At 42.7% G+C, this 27,072-nt stretch overlaps 1 protein-coding gene across 1 annotated transcript in view; it reads left to right on the top strand.

Annotated features, from left to right (window-relative positions):
* TBC1D19 (TBC1 domain family member 19) overlaps positions 1-27,072 on the top strand; it is a 1,311,239-nt gene that overhangs the window by 296,679 nt on the left and 987,488 nt on the right. The window contains exon 3 of the mRNA XM_085643323.1: positions 15,088-15,133. Coding sequence (XP_085499449.1) covers positions 15,088-15,133 — 46 coding nt within the window. The remainder of the gene's footprint in view (positions 1-15,087; positions 15,134-27,072) is intronic.

Here is a 27,072-nt window from a genome sequence, read left to right as displayed (position 1 = left end):
TTGGGTCTGATCTATTGTACTTCAGTATGTCATCAACTGTTGCCCCTTCTGTTATAGAAGAATTCTCCCACCCCTGTGTTGGTGTAGGAAACCTTGGAGTGTTCAGGTCCTATATCTTGGCTAGTCCAAGACAGGATGTGTGTTGCACAGTAGCGTTTAAAAAGATCATCTGCTGTTGAATGAAGCATACTCTAAATAGTGCCTCTGTACCCGGGACTTGCCAGTCCCGCGAACCCCAAATTGATTTAGAGTCAATTTCTTCTTTCCATAGGTTGAAACCCTGTTCAGACAATTGGGCCAAAAAGGAAGCAGAGTAAATCTGTTTAGTGTTCGTCAACATAATTTTCAGTGCTGATATTGGTGCAACCTTATAGTAAAATTAGGCTGGATCTGTTGTGTTAAATCCTGAAAAGTATGCAAATTTCTGTGCAAACACTTGTGAACTACTTTTTGGTGGTGTTGGGCAATGTTCCCACTGATGGTACTTAAAAACATTCCTAGGTGAAATGGATGTGTGCAGGAAATGATGACCATAACAGTAACAGTACAATTTTTCATAGTCTGAAGAGCCCTCTAACATTTCATTATTAGAAAATGCAGCAGTTTTCTCTAAATCCGACAACATGTTATTTACTGTTTCAGTGTCCCAATCATCAGAAAATGTACTTGAGGCAATGATATCACTTAATGATATTTTAAATACATGATTCAATTTTTTTAAGTTCGGTCGGCCCGAATATGTTAAAATCAACCTTGTCCCATACTATACCATACTATACCATACAATGGAATGTTTTGTGCATCTAACTTGTAGGAGTATTTGAATGGAAATTCTTTAGGTACTGCTGTGCTGCCTTTGCGTGAAGCGATGACAGCTACTGTAATATATCCGTCTATTCTCGTTTTTGAACGAGTTAGTGCAGCTACGGAAGCCGTACGAAAAGCCCCCTTTGCGGCTTCATCAGCCAATAAATTCCCTGCAACGTGAACGCCATCACGTTGATGACTCAGTGTATGGATTACGTGAGTCCTCGGTAGCTCGGTTTTCAACTCTGCTACCTGTTGCGATAGCATTTTATGCTTAATTGTGCCACCTTTTGCGTCCTTAAACCCATTTTGTTCCCAATGCTGTAAGTACTCATTGTATGACTGTACACAGTAAAAGGAATCACACGATTAGTGTGGGGAATTCGTGATCCGTATTTACAAGTTCCAGTATCATTGCTTTTAATTCTGCCAACTTAGCCGTGCAGTCTCCTAGAGACTGCGTCATTGTGCAACTAGGATGGAACTTGCCATCACGCATGCGACCTTTAACGATAGCACATGCCGAAAAATATTGCTGCTTACTTCCTATGGCCGGTTGCGCAGATCCGTCAGTATAAATAATATATTCATACTGATCTAGAGGCAAGATTTCATTTGGTAGAGGATATTCTTGTTCGTATTGCAGGAATGCTTGTGTTTTTTAACTTGGATCAAATCTGTATTCAACGACTGTTGCAGTAAGAGAGTGACGATTCTCCAATTATCATACAGAGAGAATCTTGATTTCATTAAAGACAACGGAGGCTAACATTATGCAATAACTTTTATTGCTGCCCAGACATGCAGCCCTTTGAAGAATATGCATTAAATCATAAGTAAAACATTCCATAGAAAATAACAAAACTTCATGGTAACTAAGTATCATCCTCTTACAGCTGCGACAAGATAAAGTAAATGTAGATTCGACTCCTTCCATGTTAACTGCACTTGATAAGGAGAACTTAATTTTCACAAAGATGCAGAGTCTGGAAGAAAAGAAGAAGAGCAAGTAATATCTATTGCAGGATATATGAAAAACAAAAGACAACATATCATTACTTAAGTACAAGAAACAAGAATATACATTTCTTAAGCAAAGTATCCACCAGGCAGTGGTGGGAGGGATAATGTTAGCCTCCGTTGTCTTTAATGAAATCAAGATTCTCTCTGTATGATAATTGGAGAATCGTCATTTCATTACAAGACCGGAGGCTACCATTATGCAAGTTTAAAGCTTTTCAATGCTATATTGCTTACATGCTCCACAGGTTTAAGATAAAATTTAACAAAGGTGGAAGCGTTCGACCAATCAGAAGCTTTGAGAATATCTGAAAGGGATCGTCCACCCCAGAAAACCTTATTGGCCATAGCGCCACGGGAAGAATGGGTGCCAAACTTGGATAAATCTATACCTGCTTCCAACATTACTGTTCTAACCCATCTCGAAATTGTGGCAGAAGAAGGAAATTATTAATTGACTTTCGTTACTAGGTCTAAAAATAATAATTTTTTGTTCGTACACTTTCATACTGCTCACCACACATAGTTTTGGTCCTTTTCCATATTTCGAACAGTACTCCATCTGGGGAATAGATCCTATTACATGTTTCTAACGCCTTAACATCAGACACTCTTCTAAAAGAAATTAGGCAAAGAAGTGTTGCTAACTTAATGGATAATTGTTTCCTTGTAAGGAAAGGGTTATCTGATGAGGTTAACATTCCATAAAGAATCGTACTTGGCCTTTGGAGGACGTTTAAGTCTTAGTCCCTTCATCACTCTACGTATTAAAGGGTCGGTACCAATAGAAAAGTCATTTAACAGTGAATGGCCCGCTGAAATTGCAGAACTGTAACAATTTACGGTTCTATAACATAAACCTGAATTAAATAGACCTGCTAGGTAATTGGCTACTTCTACTATGGGGCGTCCACGGGATCCATATTCCGTTCCAGGCACAAACTACAAAATTTTTTCCAGACACCAGTGTATCTTCTCCTTGTTCCCGGATCCCATGACTCATCCAGTAGGCATTTAGCCTCTCCTGAAAGGCCTGAGTATCTTCTGGAGCACCTGAAATCTTGCAGGCAAGAAGGTTCATGTTTCTTTCTAAGAGAAGAGGATGTACCTCTCCTTCTAGGCCACAGTGGAGGTCTAAACTCCCTGGGATAAGGCGAGAGACCTCCATGCCAATTCCATCACACCTGGAAACCAAATTTGAGTATTCCAAAAGGGTGTAATTAGAACAATGTGGCAATTCTCCATTCAAACTTTCAAGAGAACTTTCTGGATTAGTGCGAAGAGAGGGAAGGCATAGCAACTCCGTATGTTCCAGGGTTGGACTAGAACATCCACTGAAGTTGCTTAGGGTTCTGGCCTCTAGTTGAAATATTGATCTATCTGGAAGGCTAATCTGCTGGCAAAGAGGTCTATCTCGAAAGGACCCCAAAGGTCTTGAACTTTTTTGAAGATTATTGGAATTAGTTTCCAGTCGCTCGAGTCTCTTAGGAACCTTGATTTCCAATCTGCCCTTGTGTTTAGATGGCCCGGTATGAATTCTGCTTTCAGAACAATTTTCTGACTCCAGCAGAAGTACCAAATCTTCTTGGCTAGATCTGCGAGTAACCTTGACCTTGCTCCTCCCAAACGGTTGATGTAGGAGACAGGTACAGAGTTGTCCAGTTTGATTAGTACTACACTGTTCTTTAGAAAAGACTTGAAGCTCATTAAAGCATTCAAGCTCGCCAGCATCTCTAAGCAACTTGTGTGCATAGTGAGTTCCTCTTGGGATAATTTCCCCCCTGTTTCCATCTCTCCTAGTCTGGCACCCCAGCCTAAATTGCTCGCATCTGATTCTAGATTGTGATCCAGAGTGTTCCCGAATATTGCTTTCACATTCCAACTGTCTAGGTTGTTTCGCCACCATAAGAGGTCCTCTCGAGCCTCCAGAGACAGGGGAACGCTGTCTGAATACCAAAGGCCTTTCTTCAGCCCTGAAGATTTTAGTCTCTATAAGACCCTGTAGTGAAGCGTTCCTGGGGAGATTGCCTGAATCGAAGAGGATAAGAGACCCACTACTCTCGCTAGTTCTCGCAAGCTCACTATGTCTTTGGATAAAACATAAGATACCCCCTTCTTTATTTTTGACAACGTCTTTAAGGGGAGTTGTAGTTGTGCCGAAGTTGTGTTTACCTGGAAACCAAGGAACTCTAGATTTTTCAAAGGTGTCATAACAGACTTCTCTATGTTGATAATAAATCCTAAACCTTCTAAAAGGTCTACAGTCCATTTCATGTGAGTCAGTAGTTCCTTCTGGCTTTGAGACATCAGTAAAATGAAGTCCAGGTAAATTACTAGTCAAACTCCTCTTCTCCTCAGAGAGGCCAGCACTGGTCTCAGGACCTTGGTGAAACACGAAGGTGCTGAGGAGAGGCCGAAGGGGAGACAAAGAAATTGGTAGGTTACCCCTTCCTATATAAACCTTAAGAATTTCTGAGATTCTATGTCCATAGGAATTGTAAAGTAAGCTTCTTTGAGGTCTAGTTTTATGAGCCAATCTTTCTCTTGGAGGATGTTTCTCAGAAGATGGATACCTTCCATCTGGAAATGTCTGTACACAAGGAAAGTGTTTAGTTGTTTTAAATCTATTACGGGGTGCCAGCTTTTTTCCTTTTTCTTTACTAGAAAAATTGTGCTCACAAAACCGGAACCAGTCTTTAACACTTTGGAAATCGCCCCTTTTTATAACATTTGACTCACCTCTGTGTCTACCAGAGCAGATTGTTCGTGGTCTAGGATAAGTTCTCTGGGTTGGATAGTCTATTTTGTAACCTTTTACAGTATCTAGTACCCAAACATCGTTTGTAATCGAGGACCAATTCTTGTGGAAAAGGGAAAGCCTTCCCCCTACCCTTGGGAGTGAAGAACCAGAGGGAAAAGTCCTTACCTTGTTGTCCATGGCTTTGGAATCTACCTCGGCTACTTCAGCCTCATGCATGACTGTTGCGTCCTCTTTTTGGGAAGAAGGAATTGTTCCCGCTGAAATATCTCCCATATCTGCGTTGATTCTGCTGGGAGAAGGGGGACCTATATTATCTGCAGCTGGCAGCCAGTCCCGTCCTGTCAGCCCTTCCAAAAATTCTACCCCTGAACATTCGTCTCATGTTCAATTGGGCCTTACTGAATGCGGAAAAGGTGGAGACATAATTGCCCAAGGTTTTAATAAAGTTATCGCCAAAAAGTAACCCATTCAGGTCAACTTGGACGTCTTTGTTGGCCGGGTCTCCTAACTTGGAGCCCATCCGCATTAGAATAGCCCTTTGCCTTTCTGATGTAAGGTTTGCATTAGCATTTCCAAGGAGGCATATGGCACGTTGGCTCCAACCTCGTAGGAGTTTGGTATCTACCGGAGTGCCAACAATGGAGGATTCCTCTGCTAGGTCTAGTATTCTAGCTAGGGGTCCTAGCGTGTCCAGAAATTTGTCCTGACACTGCTTGAGATAGCGTTCTAGACCTTTTCTAGGATCCCTTCCAGTTTTAAACAGGAAGGTCAATAACTCCGGGTTTAAATTGGGGGTCATGCCTGACTTATTATCCAAATATGGTCTAGGGCATTCTGATCTCATTAGATTTCGAGTATCCTTCTCAAGAGGTTTCCTAATCAATAATTAATAAATTTGGCTACATGGTCCAAGGGCACCAGTGAGATCCCCTAGAGTGGGTAATTCCAGCGGGGTTAAACATCTCCATCCCTGCTGGATCCTTAATGGAGTTGGAGTTAGTGGGTTGCTCTGAATCCTCATCAAGGAGGTCTTCATCATCTAATTTTTCGAGTGGATCAAAAATATATTCATCTGCGTCGTCATCAATGTCAATTGGAGAGGCATAGTCATTATCATCATTGGTAGAAGCAGTGATGTCTTTTGTGCCGAGAAGGACACCTGGTCTTATAGTGCCGCGAGGGGCACTTCGACTTATTGCGCCATGAAGGTCGCTCTTTCCCTTTGTGCCGCTTGGGGCACTTAGCTCATTTGTAGCGCACAGTCTACCTAGGGATAAAAACAGGTCACTTGTAGCACGCAGGCTACCATGGCATTCAAGTTGCTTTGATTTTTTTAAAGCCTTACTGCCTTTTTTGGATAGAGGGTCTCCCTCTCCAGAAATATCGGCTGAGACTTCCTCAGGCGTAATGTCTCTGTTTCTTTTAACAAGTGCTGCTTCTACTGCCTCTTTTAGAGAGGATTTTAATTGTCTCTCAAAAAAATGAATTAATGAATTTTCTGTGAGGGAACATCACCATTAAATTGAATATCATTCTCTGACATTGTTTATTTATGGGTTATGTAAATATGGAATTATCTGTTCACCTCCCTTTTTTTTATTAGAATAACCTCTGTTGATCTTAACTGCTATCAGAATAATGCTGTTTTGTATATTTTAAATGAAGATATCGCTTTCCCTACCAGAAAAGGCTTTCCGAGGCTCTCAAGGGCTCTGAGAGACACGGTCCGTTAGCTCTGCGCTGTGTGTTGTCATGGAAACGCATAGCGCGAGCCGGAGCAGGACGACCTCGAGTACCTTTTACTTTCCTGGGCTTGTCCCCCTCCATCCGAAGTGTTATTTCATATAATTTATGTGGGACGCTCACCCTGGTGTCTGGTGTTTCCACTGTGATGTAATTATTCAACTCTGCTGTCACCAGAAATTTCTTCAGGTTCTGGCGAGCTATTGTTACTTCTGCCGCACTGTCTAGCATCGTCAGAGCCCATTCCTCGTTCAGAATTTGTGTCCTCAGAATTCTGGGCATGTCTGATTTTCAGACCAGCAACTTTCTTTTTCTTAAGTTGAGGTTTTGAGTTTTGCTTATCTTCTTGTTTTAGGAGTAAAGTCTTGAGCGCACTGCTTGTCTCTGGACTGTGTGCGCTTTTCTCTGTGTTCTGACCATCCTTCTCTTTCAGAGCTTTTCTTCGAGCCCTGAAAGGAACGAGAGGAATGTGTATCAGTATCCTGATACCTGGCAGGTTTCCTAATATCCCTATTGCTAAGGTTGTAACTCTTTTCAGAGGGATCCTGTTGAGGAGACCTACCTCGGGACTGAGATCTCTTGTCTTTAAAGTTTTCTTTTTTAGTATCCCACTTCTTTAGAAGAAGTAGGTATCTGCTTAGAAGTGTCCTTTTTGGGACTGCCCTGTAGTTGAGGTTTTAAAGCTTTTCCCTCCAAACTATCCTTGTCTAATTCTGCATTTGAAGTTTCAATTATTTTGGGTAGTTCATTCTCCTGTTCTAATGGAGATAACTCCCTTAGGCGTTGGCGGATTGCCACTGATGCTGCTTCCCCTTTAATGTTAGCTAGTATTATGGCTGATACCTGGTCGTAGTTATTTAATAACTTCATCCCTAAGTTTAGGGCAGGTTCTCCTCCGTACTCATTTTGTATTTGTCTTAATACATCAAGTATTACTGCTAATGAAGGGATACCATGAGTTCTGGTATATATGGCAGCAAAGACTGTACCCCAAGAGGTGCAATCCTCTAACTGTGGTGTAATCCCCATGGGCAAACAGATTGTTAACATTCTGTGTTTTTCAAATGGTGTAGTATTTGGAAATACTGCTTCAAACTGGGTTATTTTCTGAGATACCCAAAAAGGAATTTGTTCACGTTTTGTGGGCACTTTGCCTGTTACCGCGTGTAATGCTTGTGGAGTAATTTTAGTACCTGTGCTCTGTTTAGGAGCTGCAATAGGTGTAATTAATCTTCGTGTGCCTCTATCACGAATATTCCTACACCTCCTCTGGGTGGTAACCCATTTTTTAGTAGTTTAACTGTCAGAGTGTGTCTTACTTTGGCTGCAATATGTATTGCATTGACATCTTCCTCACCTTCTGATTGATTCAGTGCCTGGTCTTTTGGGTTTACTCCCTCTTCGTTATCCATTGTGTATAGAACACAGACTAACTGTCCAAGGAAATTACGAAAAGGTTTTATGCACAATTCTGGGAAAAATTCCTTCAAGCTTGATTAACCAACAGCCAATAAATAGGATATCTCGCCTAGTCAGCTGTAGCGGAGTTTTGCCCACTCACTCCAGACTTCTCTGTGTTTTGTAAGTAGGGTCTCTGAGAATAAGCATGACTGAGCTACCCAGATTCCACTGTAAATAATTACCAAACGGTGGGCGCCATGTAGTGTAGTTCCTATAGTACCCTCATGCTGGACCTTCGCTTTTGGATAACATACACTGTGGGTCGGGTGGTAGACTGATTATGTGTACCCGCACGGCGTATGTTAGCTGTATTTTGCATTAGCTAGCTCACAGTACCACTAGAATCTTCTTTTATCAGAGAGATTCGTTTTTGGTAACCTCAGAACACAACAAACCCTGATTCCTCAGACTCGTGGAAAACAATATACTACTTTTCACCCAGCCACTCGTACTTGCTCATTTTGGCTCAGAGAAATACACGGAACAAACATTCGAGAAGGTTTACAATAAGAATTTATTGTACGGGTGTTCTTCTCGTGTAAAATATATGCGCTGCTACAACTGTTACACAGTAGCAGAGATATAGGATCAGCAGTACAGTGAATAAAAAGGAATAGTACAGTTCTACCATTTTGCAATAGTTATGAATAGATACATGAATATAAAATGCATTTATAAAAGATAGTGCATACTCCTACGATGCCTGTCTAAATGTACCCAAGTGTACCTAGCATGTGAGTAGGTGTGAAAGAGCCTAAGCCCAAGAGCCTAAGAGCCAAGAGCCCCGCTAGGATTCAGTCGAACCCCATTACCTGAAATAGTGAGAGTGTGGGACTTCGTCCTGGACTCGAATTGGACACCCCGCAAGGGATAGTCAGACCACTGTCAGCTTGAATGATTCATGTCGGAGCCGCAGCGTCTCTTGTCAGTGTGTCTCGGGCCCTCCTGCTTACTGATAGCTAGAGGTGCTGTTTTTATACAGTCTATGTCTGTGTGTTAGCTATTGTTTAGTATGAGGATGACGTTGGGGATTAAACCATGTGCGTGCTTAGGAGAGGTGAAGTATACACCCGGGTATCGTTCTTATAAATTATTCATATGTGCTAAGGATGACGTCTTAGCAATATCTATTGAGAAGAACCCTCCCTCAGCATGGAAGTAGGTGAAAGGTTTAGTCCATAAAAGACGTCAGTCCTTATAAGGCATTCAGTCCCTATAAGGCAGTATGTCCTTATTAGGAGCTATTACCTTATAAGGCTCGTTCACATGAAATGAAGGGGACATGATGTAGGGAAAGTGTACGATGTCCCTGGACCTATATTAGGGTACCAATATGAAATATAACAGGACTACGTCTGGGAATACCCATGGCCACTTAAGGCGAACATAGCAAACACAAGATGATGGATGGAGTGCTGAGACTTTTTAACCACTCACCCCCAGTCAAGAGATCTGTGTTGAATCTATTGTTCTTTTGCTCCCTATGCCACCTCAGTTTGGACCCAGCCATATGCAAATCAGTCATGACCCTGCTCATGAGACCAGTCCAGCACGAACTGCCAGACCAGGTCCTCTCTGTACAAAAAACAAGCACCCTAGGACCGGTTTCGGGATATCACCCCTCTTCAGTCAGTTTAGCTTGATTCCAGTGGCAGAGCGAGCAAGAAACTCAATATCCCATGTTTTATGGAGGGCCTTGTGTATGGCATTGATAGCCAAACAAGCAGTATCTACTGGTTAGCATCTCGATTATAAGGGCAAAATAGAGCGAATAAACCACAGCTAGGAGTGCTGTCTACGATGCTACTGCAATGCAACTCTATTATTTTTCTATTTGCCAGTTTCACAATTTTCCAATAATAATGCTACCCATAGTGCCATCAAGGTTTAACCTTTTTTTCTGTAAGTATTCAACTATGAGCAACCAGATCGAGTGCTGTTATCTTTCCAGTTCTGTGGAATAATTTGTGATGTCACGCTAGCAACAAGATTGTTTAACAAGGCGATAAAGAAAGGAATTCAAAACCAAAAACCAAACCCCAACCAGAAATTGACACCTGATTTCGCTCCCTTCATTCCGATCCTGTTGCGGCCTCTTCCAGAAACTCTCAGTACTCAATTGGGAGCTTATGTCCGCAATAATCTGGTACTTTATTAAAGTCATATTTGTGATACAACGAGGTGGCTTCTGTTATCCCTATTATTTATAGGCACTTGGTGCAGTAAGAGTGAAGTTGCAGGGAATGCATCATAGTTTTTTTTTTGTTAATTAAACTAGTTACCTTCTCAATGGCTAATGCATCCCAAATTACCCTGTATCACTCTTGTGTTGCTACCTTAACTTTGTCTCAACAGGTTAGGTACCAATTGTTTCTTAGAGGTGCCCAACAGGTACCTGACCATGCACCAAAGGCCTAACAGGACACCTCCAGGCTCCTCTGAAATAGCAAAACCTACTAAATGGTCAATTTTGTCCAATCTTTCGATCCAATAAGTCCTAAAATGTTGGGCAGTTCAAAGAACGTTAGCCAAGGTACCTCTGTCCAAAACCCTCCTAGCCCAATTGTGAATTTGTATTGTCCATAGCTTTAAGTCTCGCCAGAGTGCCAGGGTATATTACCATGTTTATGACATTTTCAAAGGCATATCAACCTTCTGGCTACTCAGCACTATTAAATGTTCTAATCCATATAAGTGACTAGTATTCCGCACTGGTGTTTAGCTTCAGTTTGCTTGAGCAAGACTCTAGCTAGACCCAATATGGTTTCCTATCAAGAATTACCCAAAGGTTTGTTCAACTCACCCTCACTGACCTCACCAATGTCTGTTATAATTTTGATTTGACTGCCAGTACTTTGCCTGCCTTATTACCTCGCCACGCGGTACCTCTGTTTCAGTGGAAGTAAGCAGCATTCAACCTTGTCAGTAACCAGCATATTTACCAGGCCATCAATTGATAAAACCTTTTTCCAGGCATTCTGCAAATATGTCTGTGTGTACCGTAAAATTCAGTCAGCTCTGTATTCAGTCACTCTAAGAGAATTCCTCATTTTCTTGAGATTGGCCACCACAGCTATCAAGTAACCCCTAACTACGCCTTGTAAGCGTTACATGCCAATGGAGTTTTCCCTCACAATTATTGTTGGTTTCTATAATAGTCCAAACAATTTAGTACATCTACTTTCACCACTGGGACATTCAACACATAGTCTACAACTTCCACTGGTTTCGAACGAGTGGATTTCCCCTCCCCATGTATTTGTTTGAATCTGTTTTATTGGTTTTCTTTATATCAAATGAGCAAAGCAGATATCTGCAATACTGTACAGCTTACATGTAGATTGTGGCCCTTATATTCATGTCACTTACATATTTTATTATCACAGTCTTAATAAATGTCTCTGGGTACATCCATGTGTCTCTTAGTTTGTTACTCATACAAGTTTCTGACATGCTGTAAGTTAGTGACTGTTAACTACATGGTCTGTCAAATAAATGGTAGTGAATGTACCGTAGTGATAGATTCTCAGGAGGATAAAGATGGGGACAACTAAAACTTAACTGGGATTGTAAATTCTGCATAACATGACCCCACCTGCAGGTCGGGTCAACCATCCCCTGCACCCCAGAGAAAATGATCAACGGTGTACTTCCACATATCGGCGCGCAAAGTCTATTGAAATTGGCGCTCGGCCAACCACAATCAGGACTGTCATTTCTGCTCTTGTATTTGAGGTGGATCACGACAATGCGCTCACAGCTCCTATTCTCGATGTGTGCGTCTGGTGTAGCATCTAGCCCAGTATCAGGTGTTACATCTGTTTCCTGGAGCTCTTGCATTATCATGTCCCAGTACGCTAGGTGTTTTACACAGTCCTAGTGCATCCTCTCTGTGCATTGCGATACTTTCTGTTGTGGCCCATACCTGCAATGTCACCTCCATGCAAGAATAACGGGGGGTTCAGTAATCAATCGTTTAGCGACTATCAGCCTCAAAGCATTGAAACGGGAAGTCACCTTTTGGCTCATAGCTCTACCATAAATGTGTAGAATGCAAGCTTCTCAGTGTAGGGCTACATTGCAGTCTGTATAGCGATTTAAAGAGGTTACCACAGATTCCAAATACTCCCTCAAATTTGGGCAGCTCCATACCATGTGAAACCGCGGGCAACTAAAATCTTTGCGATTATAGTATTTATTGATCTTTGCTGGAGTGAGATATGCCCTCTGTGTTATGAAGTATTGGTGTAGGCCAAAATGCATGTTACGCAGAATACTATTTGGCCCTTCCAACACTGTGTTCCATTCAGAACCTGAAAAAGGATGCTGAAGGTCTCTCTCACAACTCATGCACAAAGGAAGTAGCACTTTCACTGTGTGATGCCTGAGGGAGTATGTGAACCACCTAATTAGATGCCGTCCCCTGACATGTAAGTATTGAATAGTTAAGTGTGTTGGAGGTTCCCTTGACATGTCACCCCATGTTCAATGCTGCTATTATCGTGTGGTGTATGATGCACTGTTGTGGCTGAAGCCCATTGCTCTCCTCCAGAGAAGCAAATGAGTGGATCTCCCTTCCCCATGTCAAGGTCTGACTCTGTCAGGCCATGATCTAGTAATGGTTGTGTATTTTGTCAGACCTCACATCTGGAAGCAACTATTGCTCGCTATCACATAACTAGTGTTTTGGTCTTGTGTACGTGGGAATTAAATAGTATAATCTAGTTCTTTAGTATCGTCAAGCCTCGACCATTTCTTTTAATAGCCAAAATGAAGCAGTGGACTATGAATCAGCTAGAGAACAGCCTCCTCGGAACCTTACATAGAAGGCATGACTCGTGAAAGAAGGTGACATTGACCTTCCTGATGCATAGCAGCAGACACAGCTTTACTGTTTTGGATTGGGAGTTAAGACTTGACACATTAAGTGAGAGGGTTCCAACCATACTCTCAGGTCAAACCAAAGCAGTGTATCAGACCCTGACTGTACGGGAGGAATAAGTTCAACATCTTTGAACGTTAGGGAATCAAACACCAGGTGACTGGAATATCCACTACTACCATCTGAACCCACCCCCTAAATAAAAACCTCCTGCATGAAAGCCCTAAACCGTTTGAACGTCGGTGCAGCCGATACGAGGAACAAACTTCTTTTCCAACACTGATATTCTAAATTCAGACACAGACCAGCCGGCTTACTCCTCCACTTCTTACCCCCCAGCAGACTCTAATCATACAAAGTAATTCTCAGTATATTGAAACTCAGTTCAGGCATATCACTCTCCTTTGCAGCTGACTGAGTGGATGGTTTGAGCCTTCTAACTAGCAACTTTATGCCTTCCTCAGGAATAACACAGCATCGCCTACCTGACCAGAAAGATTACATCCTGGATGTCTTCCCGTGCCAGTAAAAAACTCAAGCAGTAAATGATGTAGGAGGATGAAGGTCAACATACAAGCAGTCCAATCAGGATTAGTGACTCTATCCAATAAGTCATCCCTCAGGGTGAACCTGCTCAAAGGCATGACAATTGCCACCAAACGTTTCTCCTAGTATGCCGTATAGTTGCTGAAATTCTGTGTTTGGCCAATCCGCACTTGAATTGATATCTCCTGACAGTCTCAGAAGGTTTGACAAATGTATTTTAGACCCTCCTCCCTTAACCGGGCAATGATGGGTCTTAGAGTCTGCCTCCAAGTTAAGGTGACCTGGGAGAGATCCTGGAATATTGGAGTCCCGAAAATGAATTTTATCTATGCCCCTAGGCCGCCTATAGAACCCTATCTCTTAAGTTTGTAGGAGTTAATCTTCACCAAGATATTGATGGGAACTTGTCAATGGATGGGCGTTTCAGACCTTACCTGCCAGCATCTGGGAGCTTTACAGTGATATGAGGAGGTTCAGTGAAGCCAACGCTGGTAGCTTCACCAGGCATTTTGCACTCCAACCATTTGTACTTATCTGGGGGGCTTCACACAGCCCTGACTGGGAATAGAGAAGAGCATCTGATCTCTGCCCTTGATCCACAGCAATCTCCAGTTTCTAGGTCTGATATGCTCAGGTTGGGCAGCAGTATTTGAAGTCAAAAAGTCATTCCTGTTCAGCTCCTTTGAATGAACCTACCCTCAGTGCACAGATGCTAGAAAAACAATGAGTTGTATCAGCGGCCCTTGGACACCCTATTACGGTTCTCTGTGTTTAGCCAATTCTAAGCCTCCACTTGCCATTAGAAGGCCTTGTGATGATCTTCCATAATTTAATGATGACTAGTTTAAGTATCACGAGAATACTTATTTTGTTTAGAAACCTTTTTGTGTGCACTGCAAACTGTGTCAGCATTTCTCAAGGAAGAGACATGCCTCTTTAGAAATAAAGAGAACATGTAATGAGAGCACCAAAGGAGGACTGGTCAACCTCCTGACAGGTTTCTTCTCATTCATGCATCTCTATCAGAGACAAAGGTTGGAAGCATGAGCAGGGATTGTACTTTCAGACTAATCTGTCCCTCAAGTTGCCTCCTAAGGCAGGCACATATAGGCCTTTAGCCAGACCAGAGGCCAGAAGTTATGCCCTGTCTATCCTGGACTTTACAACAGTGCACAAGACCTGCAATCAGAGGACAAATCACTTATTTCAGCAAGGATTTATGTTACCTTAGTAACCATGTTAAGCCTTTGTTGGCTAAACTAGTAAGTAAAGTTATGTTCAGTTTATTTTTGCACAATGTGGAAAGTACCAACTTGTTTATTAAGAGCAGTATTCTCTATAATCTTTGCCCACTACCGGCATGCATAACTCCTGATCTAGATTGTTCCTAACTGCAATAGAGCCTGCTTAATATGCGCCCGTTCCCGAGGCATATGGTCATTTGAAATCTCACAATTAATCAAATTTGCCACTTTGAACCTAATGCCCCTGAAAGTAAGCAGACCTCCTCACTAGAAACAGAGAAAAATTGTTTGTGTGATTCTCCTGTTTTGTTTTCACTAATGTAGCATGCTGAGTGAAATATCAAGATACCTTTTGGTATTTCCCTCATCATGCTACCATAGTAAAGTTTCTTAATGCTGCCACCACCTCAGCTGGTTATGAATCCACCTAAACAATCTTTTTAAAAAGGTGAGTGTGTCCACCCCTCACTCCTACATGGATCAAATATATTAATTGAAATTTTCTATTTGTTATACTTGCTAACCTGCATGGGTGTGAAGAAAGAGTTTATAATGCTAAAATGTAAGTAATCACAAGTATCCCCAGTTTACCTAATCTTACAAATGTTTGATTTTTGTAACAGGATGGGAGAAAAAACTTCAAAATGCAGTTTATCGAGAGCTTACTGTGTAAGTGTTTTTTCATTTACAAGTATATTGTACCAATCCATAAAATGCTATATAGACCCTGTGAAATGTGAAATGCATTGTTATTTGTCAGCAATTTGATTAGAGAGCCATAATGTAATGTATTTCTTAATTTATATACAGGACCATATGCAAAACATGTTGTTCCTCACCTATTTTTTCAAACAGCTATGACCCCAATTCATAAAGATAAGTTTACATGTGCAGATCAACTCATGTGTAGGTCTGCTCTTACACCTAGGTGTAACTCTCACTTTTTGGCTAGTCACAATTTCCTAGTTGAGATTTACACAAGCATGTAGATTTTCATGTCTCAACCCCCCTCTATTGAGAGATAGATCCTACAATTAATGAGTTACGAAGGTAAAGGTACTACAAGTATTAGTGGTGGAGATCTCTCTTGGAAAGTATATATATACGGACCCATGACCAAGTAGCGGCTGCTCCACAACGCCCCGGGCGTTTTTTGCTACAGGAAATAACTAATAAACCATGCTAAGAAGGAATTGGGCTCTGCAGGGTTTGTTTACTGGCAAGGGACTGGTGGGATATATATATATATATATATATATATATATATATATATATATATATATATATATATATATTACCTACTGGCAGTCGCCAATAGGTAGTTATAGTTAGGGCCTATTTTCCATAGTAAATCCGTAACATTCTATTTGGAATAATGTTGGTGTCGATTGATGAATCTTCGCGAAAGTTTCCAAACTTTTGGCCAGCTCCGGTCCGCTCCTATCCTGAAAATTTCACGGTGATTCGTCAAGCGGGGGCCGAGAAAAAAGGGGGGTCCCAAAACGCGTTTTCCCCATGCATTTTCCCATAGGACCTGTTGACGCAGCTACAGCCCGAAGTGCTGAACGGAATTACACCAAATTTGGCAAAGAGGTAGTCCTCAGTTCAGACTCGTGCCTTTTGCTTAAATGGTGTAAATCCGTTCAGTAGTTCCTGAGAAAATCAAAAGTAAAATCCCATATATATCTGGGCGGAGCCTAACCACACATCTCATCGTGAGATCTGATTGGCTGTCAGCACTTCATCCAAGAAGTGTTGGCAGCCATCTTGGGACCAATATACATGATAGCACCTCATTAAAAAGCATTGCAGTTAATAGAAGGTTTTAAGACTTTAGTTACATTATAAATCATTTGTTGATGGTACCATACTCATTTTAGGAATTGTGGTGTGTTCTAAGGTGATTTTACCATGTGAAAAAGCCTTCTGCTGTGATATTATGAATCATGTTTGAGAGAAACCTATTTTCCCATGCTTTTCCCACAGAGGTTTGGAAGGTGATCTATAAGCTAATCTAAGAGCATATTTTCTGTAAATTCACATTATTTTTCTCAGTCATGTGAGAATGAAGTCTGACAATCTCAGTAAACATGTACATCCAGCAAGGGCAGAGACTGTCAGTTGATTCCTTTGTGTTCTACTACAGCTTCCCAGAGTGTTCTAAAGAACAACTAGAGCGCTAACAGTCCTACTTATGACAAACGTATGGCACACCTGAAGCCATCTTGGTTGGAATAAAGTGGTAACTCTTAAAACATTTAATTTATAAAGGAACAAAATGAGGGGGTTCATTTTGCCATAGAAAGTATGATTAGTGCTGCAGAAAGAAAAATTAGGGCACATTTTGAGTGACTTCTCAAATCCTCTTCTATTTCATTTAAAAATTCTGACATGCAGACTGAAACATGCACTTTCAAGACCAGCAGCAGACTTCCCTGGTGAGCAGTAGCCTTACTACAGTAATCTAATAAGCAACTAGAGTGCTAACATTCTGAATTTATGGCAAATGTGTGACACATCTGAATGCCTTCTTGATGGAATCAAAGTAAAAAACTGAAAGTGTTTCCTACTGAGGAGACTGTAGTAAATGTGGAAATTAGGAAACATCATAACAAATAAGTCTCCCAAAATGGCCACCAAAGACAAAAGAGCCCAAATGTAGCCCAAATATCACCCAGATGTAGCCCAAGTATAGCCCAATGACAAAATGCCCCAGAGTGTTCTTAAGAACAACTAGAGCGGTTACTGTCTTACTTATGACAAAAGTATGGCACACCTGAAGCCATCTTGATTGGAATAAACTGGTAACACTTAAAACATTTAATTTAAAAAGGAACACAATGAGGGGGTTCATTTTGCCATAGAAATTATGATTAGTGCTGAAGAAAGAAAAATTAGGGCACATTTTGAGTGACTTCTCAAATCCTCTTCTATTTCATTAAAAAATTCTGATATGCAGACTGAAACATGCACTTTTAATACCAGCAGCAGACTTCTGTGGCGAGCAGTAGCTTTACTACAGTGATCTAATGAGCAACTAGAGTGCTAACATTCAGAATTTATGGCAAATGTGTGACATATCTGAATACCTTCTTGATGGAATCAAAGTAAAAAACTGAAAGCATTTCCTACTGAGGAGACTGCAGTAAATGAGGAAATTAGGAAACTTCATAACAAATAAATCTCCCAAGATGGCCACCAGAGACAAAAGAGCCCAAATGCAGCACAAATATCACCCAGATGTAGCCCACATGTAGCCCAATGACAAGTGTGCAAAACACTTATTTTTTGTGTATTTGCAGTTTTATATAGTGCAGACTTGTCAGGTATTGGAATGCTTTACATGAGCATTGGATACATCACACAAGATCAAATTCATTTTGGTTGTAGACATGGGGAGATTAAGTTATTTGACCAGAATCACAGAATGTTGAGCTGAAGCAGAAACTCCAACTCCAACTCCAACCTGGGTCCCCAGTTGCAAAGTCTGCAGCTCTGGAAGTAACACCACATCCTCTCCCCTAGGTGCAACATTTAATCAAGTGGTCAACTGGATAAAAAAACATAAAGATTACAAATAATTTAAAAGTTCTTTGTCGCTATTTGAAAACTCAGAAAATATGTCCTCATTTTAGTTTTTTAAAGCACTAACCATAATTTTAAAGGAAATACTCTAGGTATTACAGTTTTGATTACATCAAGATGACGTCAGGCGTTCCACACTTTTGTAATAAATATAGAATGTTAGCAATCTAGTTGTTCATTGGGATACTGTTGAGAGGCAGAGGCCAGGGGCACGGACTCTGAAAATTGAAGGCAGGTAGGAGAGTGCAGAGGCAACAATTTGACCACACTGGGCAGGCAGGAAGGGCAGTGGCAGCACAACAGACTATGGAGGGCAGTGGAAAGGGGGGCAGGGGCAACAAACCAACAATACAGGACTGGCAAGAGAGTCTGTGGAAATATAATAGACTATTGTGGGCAGAAGGAAGAGGCAGTGGTAGTACAACCATACATGCCAACAGACCCGTTTCAGCCAGGAAACGTCCAATGTTTTTAAGCTCACATGGGCTTTATTTGATCTGTCTCCTGTCTACAATCTCCTCTTTTTCAATGTAACTTAAAGGGGAAAATCAATACCCCAGTTTTTTTTCAAAATCTCCCTCTTACCAAGTTCAAAATGTTCGCAAGTATGGTACATTGGATCATGGTAGGCAGGAGGAATTGGGGTAGGGACATGGACTCAAATAACAGAGGACAGGAGGGACATGGAGAGGTGCACCAAACTGACCCTACAGGACAGGCATCAGGGTTTGCAGCAGCACAATACACCACACAGCGCATGCGGGACGGGAGTGCAGCAGAACAATCCATAGAAAGCAATAGGGAGGGGACAGGACCATGCACATGGACAACAGAGAACAGAGGGGAAAGAGGCAATGGTAGCTAGCTGACCATAATGGACAGACAGGAGAGAAAGCTGCAGCATAACAGACCATAAAGGGCAGGAGGGACGGATCAGGGGCATTACAAGGGAACAGACAACCCAGGAGGGAGGGAATAGGGGTCTGCACATGGAAACAGAGGGCTGGGGGCAAGGGGGCAGGGCAGGAGCAGCAAGATGACCATGGAGGTCAGTCAGGATGGGCACTAGAAACAAGACACACCATGGAGAGCAACAATGAGACTATGATGGCATACACACAGACCATGGAGGGAAGGTGGGAGAGGGTCAGGGGCAGCTAGCTGACCACACAGGGAAGGTGGAAGGGGCCATGGTAGCACAGAAGACCATGCATGGCAAGCGGGAGGGTTAGTGGCAGCACAATGGCTATGATGGCCAAGAAGGAGGGTGCAGGGGCATGCACAAAGGACCATGGAGGATAGAAGGGAGGGTCAGGACCTGGGCACAGACAAGAGAGTTCAGGGGAAGGGGCCTCACAACAGACCGCGCGGGGAAGCAGGAGGAGCAGTTGCAGCACAACAGACCAGGGAGGGCAGAAGGGTGTGGCAGTAAAATGGACCATGGAGGACAGGAGGAAGGGGATAGGGGCATGACATGTGGACAGGCAGGGGGAGGTGGCAGGGACAGGTTACAGTCATCTGACAATGCTAGGCAGGTGGGAGGGGAGTGGCAGCTCAACAGAACACTCAGAGTAGATAGGAGTGGCAGGTCCATGGAACATGGTGGGCAAAAAGGATGGAGATGGGGCATGCACAAAGACATCGGAGGGCAGAGGGAAGGAGAATAGGGGCAGAAAGCTAAGCACAGAGGCTAAGCAGGAGGTCAATGATGGGCCATAGAATTGGGCAATGAAGGGCAGGAGGAGTGGACTGGTACATCATGCTAAATGGAGGGCAGTGGCAGCACATCAGACCATGCATGGCAGGAGGGAGGAGGCTAGTCCATGGATTCAGACAACAGAGGATAGGGAGGAGGTGTATGGGGCAGCAAGCTAACTGTTCAGAGAAGGTGGGTATTAGGAACTTTATTGTTTTTAAAATGTGTGTCTGTGCGAACTACTTAAAATATGAACAAGTATGCAGCATAATCTCACTTTTATTCAGGAAGAAGAGGACGTTTGTGACTGTGACTCTGGGTTCACTTGGCAGAAACACCCCCTGACCCTCCACCCCCATCGCAAAATGTAATGCCCGTGAAAAGGGTAGGTGGACGCAGTGTTATATAGAACATAGTCCTGAGAGCACGATTGAAAATGAAAACTAGATGTAGTATATGGTATAAACTATGCACCAAAAAGTGTGATATAAGATGAACCGGGGCGTGAAATATAATATGCAATACATTGTGCGCAATGACAGATTCATTGGAGAGCGCGAGATAGCACAGGCACTAGCGCGTGCTATGCGATATGCGCCTTGGAGTGTAATATGCACAGGGCAGTGTTGTGTAACATAACTAGTCTCTAAAGTTGTAATATAAAATATGTGCTGGGGAGTGTAACGTTGCATATGCACTGTGACAAAGATATGGATCCCAGATTGTAATATGTATGGCATAGCGCTGTGCGTTATAACATAGGCATCGAGGAAGGCACGTTAGATGGGGCAATATAACCCGTGCGAAGGCAAGTGTGTCATGACATATTCACGGGGTGGTGTTACAGTGCACATGGGCTAGAGAGTGTCCTAGCATACGCACTAGCTGGTGGAATACAACACAGAGGTGTGAGGCAATCGACGGGCACTGGTGGGTGTAACACAGCATTGGGCTCAGCCAGGAGCACGCTGTGACTCTCAAGTGAGGTTCGTCTCCTTTCCAGAGAGTAAAATAAAAAGTATTACACATCCGGCGGTGGATGTGTTTTTTATTAACCGTGAGGGGGGTTTCTTGCATAGTTTGGTTGAATTTTTGTCGAATCCCCTTTGAATGGCTTGGTGTGCGTGTATATAAAATGTGCCCATCAATAGCTACCCATGGTTGTATAAATAAACGAAGTGGACCAGTTTTTTTGTAAGGTGACGTTAAGCAAACGTTTTTCGCCGTCACTTGTTGAGAAACTTGAAAGGAGGGTACACAACTGTTGTAAGAAAACCCCTCACCCACCTACCTAGTAGGTGGTATGCTTCATCATCGGGGCCCAACTGGATTGCCTAATGCAATCCAGCTGTGCTGCGACGCCTGAGTTACAGCGGAGCTGGATGTTGAGTGAAACTGAAAGTGACGTGCTATGTGAAGTGTAACTATGGGTTAAAAATGTCTCTGAGGAATGCCCTTTTAGAAAAAGTTTTTTTATTAGAAGGGTCCCACGACATGAGTTAAAAATAAAAACGGGATCTCTGCTAAGGAATATTATTTTCCTTGGTATCCCTTGTAAATAAGGTCTACTAGTTTCAGCCTTCTAGATGGTTCTTAAGGCTTTCGTCAGGACCAGAAAAAATGTGAATGGCCTCAAAAAGTAGTAAAGGCCAGGTGAGGTGTAGATATCAGCACACACCCTAAAGTGTGCTGTGAGTGTAGTGGGTAATGACGATTTACTCACAATACCTCTGTTGGGAGTACTTGGGTTCTGAGGTGGTTATGCCTCTGGTATCCAATCGGTGTATAACATCCCCTCTTGACCGTTTGTCAGGGGAAGTTAGGTCCGAAGTACCTAAAACGCCGATCGGGTCCGCTTGTTTAGCCACCTCACCTGGCCTTTACTACTTTTTGAGGCCATTCACATTTTTTCTGGTCCTGACGAAAGCCTTAAGAACCATCTAGAAGGCTGAAACTAGTAGACATTATTTACAAGGGATACCAAGGAAAATAATATTCCTTAGCAGAGATCCCGTTTTTATTTTTAACTCATGTCCTGGGACCCTTCTAATAAAAAAACTTTTTCTAAAAGGGCATTCCTCAGAGACATTTTTAACCCATAGTTACACTTCACATAGCACGTCACTTTCTGTTTCACTCAACATCCAGCTCCGCTGTAACTCAGGCGTCGCAGCACAGCTGGATTGCATTAGGCAATCCAGTTGGGCCCCGATGATGAAGCATGCCACCTACTAGGTAGGTGGGTGAGGGGTTTTCTTACAACAGTTGTGTACTCTCCTTTCAAGTTTCTTAACAAGTGACGGCGAAAAACGTTTGCTTAACGTCACCTTACAAAAAAACGTGTCCACTTTGTTTTGCAAAATTTACTGGGGAAGAGGACAAGTTTTCTCTTTTTTCCTCGCTCTCTTTTTGTTCATATTTGTATAAATAAACGACAAGGGTGTCTACTTGGAGAGTACCCACCGGCGGGGGCGCCGCGATTAGGCACGGTAGGGCGTCAGACACGTCACAGCTTCACTAGCGGTGTAAATACATTCCATGTGGATTCATTCTATGCATATTCGCCTTTTAATGAATATCACGCAAATCGTCATGGTGATAGGTACGTACGGTTTGTCCAGCATGTCCTAGGTGTTTCTATAAATATATATATTTTTAAAATAATAAAAAACAAAGGCCGGCCCCGGGAGATGGGGTCCCCCGGAGCCATAAGTGGCCTGAGGAGGGGGGCAACGCAGCCCCCTCCTAAAGAATTCAAATAATAAAAAGGCCATGACCCGGGGGTTGGGGTCCCCGGGGCCGATTAAGGCCTTGGGAGGGCCAAATGTATTTTTTTCAACAAAAAAAATTAGGGTGCAGGCCCTGGGGGATGGGGTCCCCAGGGCCAGTAAATTAGAAAAAGAAGAGGGGCCACACAGCCCTCCTTCTTAAAAAAATTAAATAAATAAAAGACCGGCATTGCGCTGGAGGCCACGCCCCCTCCTTGTAGCACTCTGCAAACGCGCCCCCTGGCCAGTTGTAAGTTGGGGAATTAATTCCCCTTCAATACTGAGGGTCCCTGAGGGCCAACTAGCCCAACAGGTATCTCCAGTGTGCGCCAGGGAGCTGCGTTGCAGACAGGTGTTCTGAGGCCACGCCCCTTTTTACACCTCTATGCAACGCAGCTCTGTGGCGCTTACTGGTGGTACCTAGTGGGCTAGTTTGACCCTAGGGACCCTTAGGATTCAAGGGGACTTAATCTCTCAACTTAGAACTGCCACAGGGCGCGTTTACACAGTGGTGAAGGGAGGGGACGGGGCCTGAGGTGACGTGTGCAAACACATCTAACAAATAAGACTCCCTCACGACCTATCTATAATTTCTTAAATAATTTTTTATACAACATATCAAACAAACATGGGCTATATGACAAACAAACTAGATAACCACTTTAATTTCTTTCTTTACTTTTATTTAGAATATTTTTTTATAATTATCTATTTTTTGTGAGTACATAAGTCAGATTTCATTTATGACATTATCACAGTTATACATTTTACATAGATTACATCAATTTCCTAATACACTGTTATTAATCCAAATCAGACCCATGTAGAGAACACTGAACAATCACACTACTCATTCATACATCCACATACCATACACATCCCATAAATGAGATCTCAATAGCTATCCCAATAGACGTTATGTAGGTTGAATACAGTCTTTATAACCCTAAGAGGAAACTACTAGAATATTAGTAGTAATGCGAAAGACTTGGTCGACGCGTTTCGGTGGCAAAAGGAAGCGTAGAAACCACCTTCATCAGGACCCGCTACTTCACATATCACAGGTTCTCAAACCTTGGGATTTTCCTAAAAAAGATTTTAATATAAAATGAAATTAGTTACTAGCCCTGTGGCGCGTTTTAAGTTGGGGAAATAATTCCCTTTCAATCCTGAGGGACCCTGGGGGCCAACTAGCCCACCAGGTGCTTCCAGTAAGTGCCACTGCTCTGCCTTGCAGAGAGGTGGTGCAGGCCATGCCCCTTTTTACACCTCTCTGCAGTCTCTGCAAGTCCTGGAACAATCCAATGGGATCCAAAAAAAAGCAGGTACGGACCGCTTCGTGGAAAATAATTTCTTTTTATTGACGGTGCAGATTAAAGTGCATAGTGCATTTTCAAGCAAGTGCTCAGCTCAGCCTGACGCGTTTCGACTGCCCACGGCAGTCTTGATCACATATATATATATATATATATATATTGTGTGTGTGTGTCTATCTTTTTTCCCACTGGACCAAAAACAAAGGTTAAAGTAAGTTTATAGATAAGTGAAGTGAAATTTTCAGCAATAATGTAACATTTTAAATGACAAAAAACATGGAAATTATCCAGTTATAGTTATCTCAAGTAACTATAACTTGCAGGCCATGCACACTTTTCTCAGCAATAATTTCATTGCAAACATGGCAGTGATATTATCAATGATGTCATAAAAGAACGTGATGTAATATGTCGGGTAATTAGCAGGGTATGGCGAGGGGGCGAGTTATAGTTACCTTAGGGCACGAGTTATAGTTACTTGAGGTAACTATACCTATGACTGTTGAAATTCTATGTTTTTTAGAGTTTAAAATGTTACATTCACCTAACTATAATGTTACTTTAACCTTTGTTTTTTTGTCATTCAATTTCTAGTTATTTTTAATGTAAAGTAGTATTTTAATTACCATAACTAACAACCCTGCAGGCAGCTAGCCCCACAATGTGCACGGCCTTCAACCATGCGCAACTGGGGGTTGGCCACACTACAGCTCCCCCACAGGCAGCCAAACCACTACCCTTTCCCCATCCCCCACCTCACCCTATACCCTACATATGAAGTAGGTCTATGATCTTTCCCCAAAAATAACCAATAATTTTAATGAAATGTTTATTATTATTGATTTACTTAAAAAAAGATGTAGTAAAGTTTTTTAAACGACATGTATGTGACTGTTTCTTTCTACATAGTTTTTGGTGGTGAAAACATTTGGGGTAAAAAATTTCCAAATAAATAGATATTTATTTTGATTTTTTAGAAACAAATTTAACAAACATGTTCCTTAGCCTACATACCTCTAAAAATGCAATCATAAAAACAACAACCTAAAAGCTTTGTATTTTATGTGATACTTCCTCAGGCCACGTAAAATGCAGTAGCCTCTAAGTAGCACTGCAATCCCAGCTGTAGAGCAAAAGATCCAGCCTTGTAAATGCTTTAAAAAATATATAAGTTCTCCTGGGGTGTTGGTTTCAATGACCTAGAAGCCTTATGTTTTTTTCTAGTTTTTCTGGGGGGGCTTCAGAACTCCCTACAGCCTCCACAACATTAAAAAGATTGCTGATGGCCCTGCCCCTTCTGAGGATATTACCATAAACCAAATATAAGCATATAGCCCTTCCAGGGCATTATGTGGCACTCCTTGAACGAGTGGTGAGTAATAAATGAGCAGCTGTGGCTGCTCATTTATTATTTACTTTCCCCTGTTTTTCCCCCCTGTTTTTTTTATAAGGTCTATAAGGGGAGTGGCAAGCCCCCCAGGGCCCCTCTGGCGCCCTATAAGCGGCCCTTTGGGGCAATACAGGTGCTGGCATTTTTTTCAATTTAAGAGGTGCCCCAGTACCCACCGGGGCACCCAATAACATTATTTTGGGGGGCTATAGGGAATGCCCTAGGCCCCCTACAGCCCTGCCAGCATTTAAATTATTATTTTTTTTTTTAAGTGGCTTGCCTTGATGCCCACCCTGGGCATGCCACAACTACTCCTGCCACTTCTTTTTACAGGGTACCCCGTGCCCACCTGGGGTACACCATGCAATTATTTATTTTTGGGGGCCGCGAGGTGCCCTAGGGATCCCACATCGACCTTGCAGGCATTGCCTTTTTTTTTATTATAAATTGGCGTGCCATGGTGCCCACCTGGGGAACCCCACAGTCGGTCCCTCGTTTGGGGCGGTGGTGGGAAGCCCAGGACCTCCACAGCCCTGTCGGCTCCCCTGCTTGCAACCGTAACCATTCTTGCCTTAACCATGCATACGCGTGATTAAGGCATATGTGCGGTCTAGTTGCTGGCTGAAGGAAGCGGAAGGTTCAAGCGAGGCCATAACGCAGTGAGGTAAGTGGGGTTTTGTGGAGTAGTGGGTAGTTTGTATGGGTTGGGAGTCGTTTTCAGGGCTGGGCGGGTTAGGGTAGTTTTCTGGGCTGGGGGGTCGGGAGTTTTAGGGCTCAGGGCAGAGGACAGCAAAAGGGCAGTTTTCAGGCCGAGGGGTCAGTTTGGCTGGGACAGGGGGGAGGTGGGGGGAGGTTTTAGGGGGTAAGGGCTAATTTTAGGGCTCAGGGAGGGGAGAAGGGGCTGTAATAGTTTTTTAGGGCTGGGGACAGGTTTTAAGAATAAGAATAAGAATAGGGGGTCAGGGTAGTTTATAGGGCTGGGGTGGGTAGAATAGATTGCAGGAGTGCCACATTTTAGGGCTCAGGGCAAACGGGCAGGAGGGTAATCTTTACCACATATACCCCTTCCCAATCATGTCTTTACCATGACATTGCATGGCAAAGGCAGGCGTGGTCAAGGCATGTGTGGTAAAGACACGGTCGTGGTTAAGACTGCGTGGCTCAGGCATGCATTGTTGAGGTATGTGTTGTTCTATCACACAACCCTCCTCAATGCTTGGGGAGAGGGGTCTTGTGGCCCCTTCCCTAAAGCATATGCCCCGTCTCTTCCCGGCCCTGGCCCACCCTGAGGGGTGGTTTAATAGTAATAGTTGGGAGCCTGCACAAAAAAAAATTACAGTGGATTTGCGGTTTCTCCGCAAATTTGTAGCAAAATAAAAAAAAAGGCTTTAAGGGGTCAGGGTATCCCTACCCTGCCCCCTTATGTGTTTTTTCTAGGTCTCGGGACTGAGTCCTGAGTTCTAAGATTGCTACCACTAATTCCTGGATGAGGTGGTGGCAGCCAATCAGATCTTAGTTTGGGGTCTGTCGACTCTGCAGGTCCCCCACAGCATGATATATACAATTTCTTTAGCCTTAGTTTCCGCCAAAACTACTGAACGAAATTATACCAAAGCATAAAAAGCTCTCTTTTAGAACCACGATCTAGCTTTCTACCTAATTTGGTGTATACAATTTCTTTCCATGTGTAAACTAGTCAAAAAGCAGTACTTATGTGGAAAATTTCATGGAGATTCATCAAACAGGCACCAAGTTATTAGCTGCACGAAAAATGCATTTCCTATGCAAACACGATCCTAACTGTACCTTCCTAGTGGTGACCATCACTGCTTGTGTGTAATAATTTAATTAAT

The sequence above is a fragment of the Triturus cristatus genome, chromosome 2_2 (assembly GCF_964204655.1).
Source record: "Triturus cristatus chromosome 2_2, aTriCri1.1, whole genome shotgun sequence".
Lineage (NCBI taxonomy): Eukaryota > Metazoa > Chordata > Amphibia > Caudata > Salamandridae > Triturus > Triturus cristatus.
The sequence above is the reverse complement of the archived record's forward strand: the minus strand, read 5'-3'. Positions and strand labels throughout refer to the sequence as shown.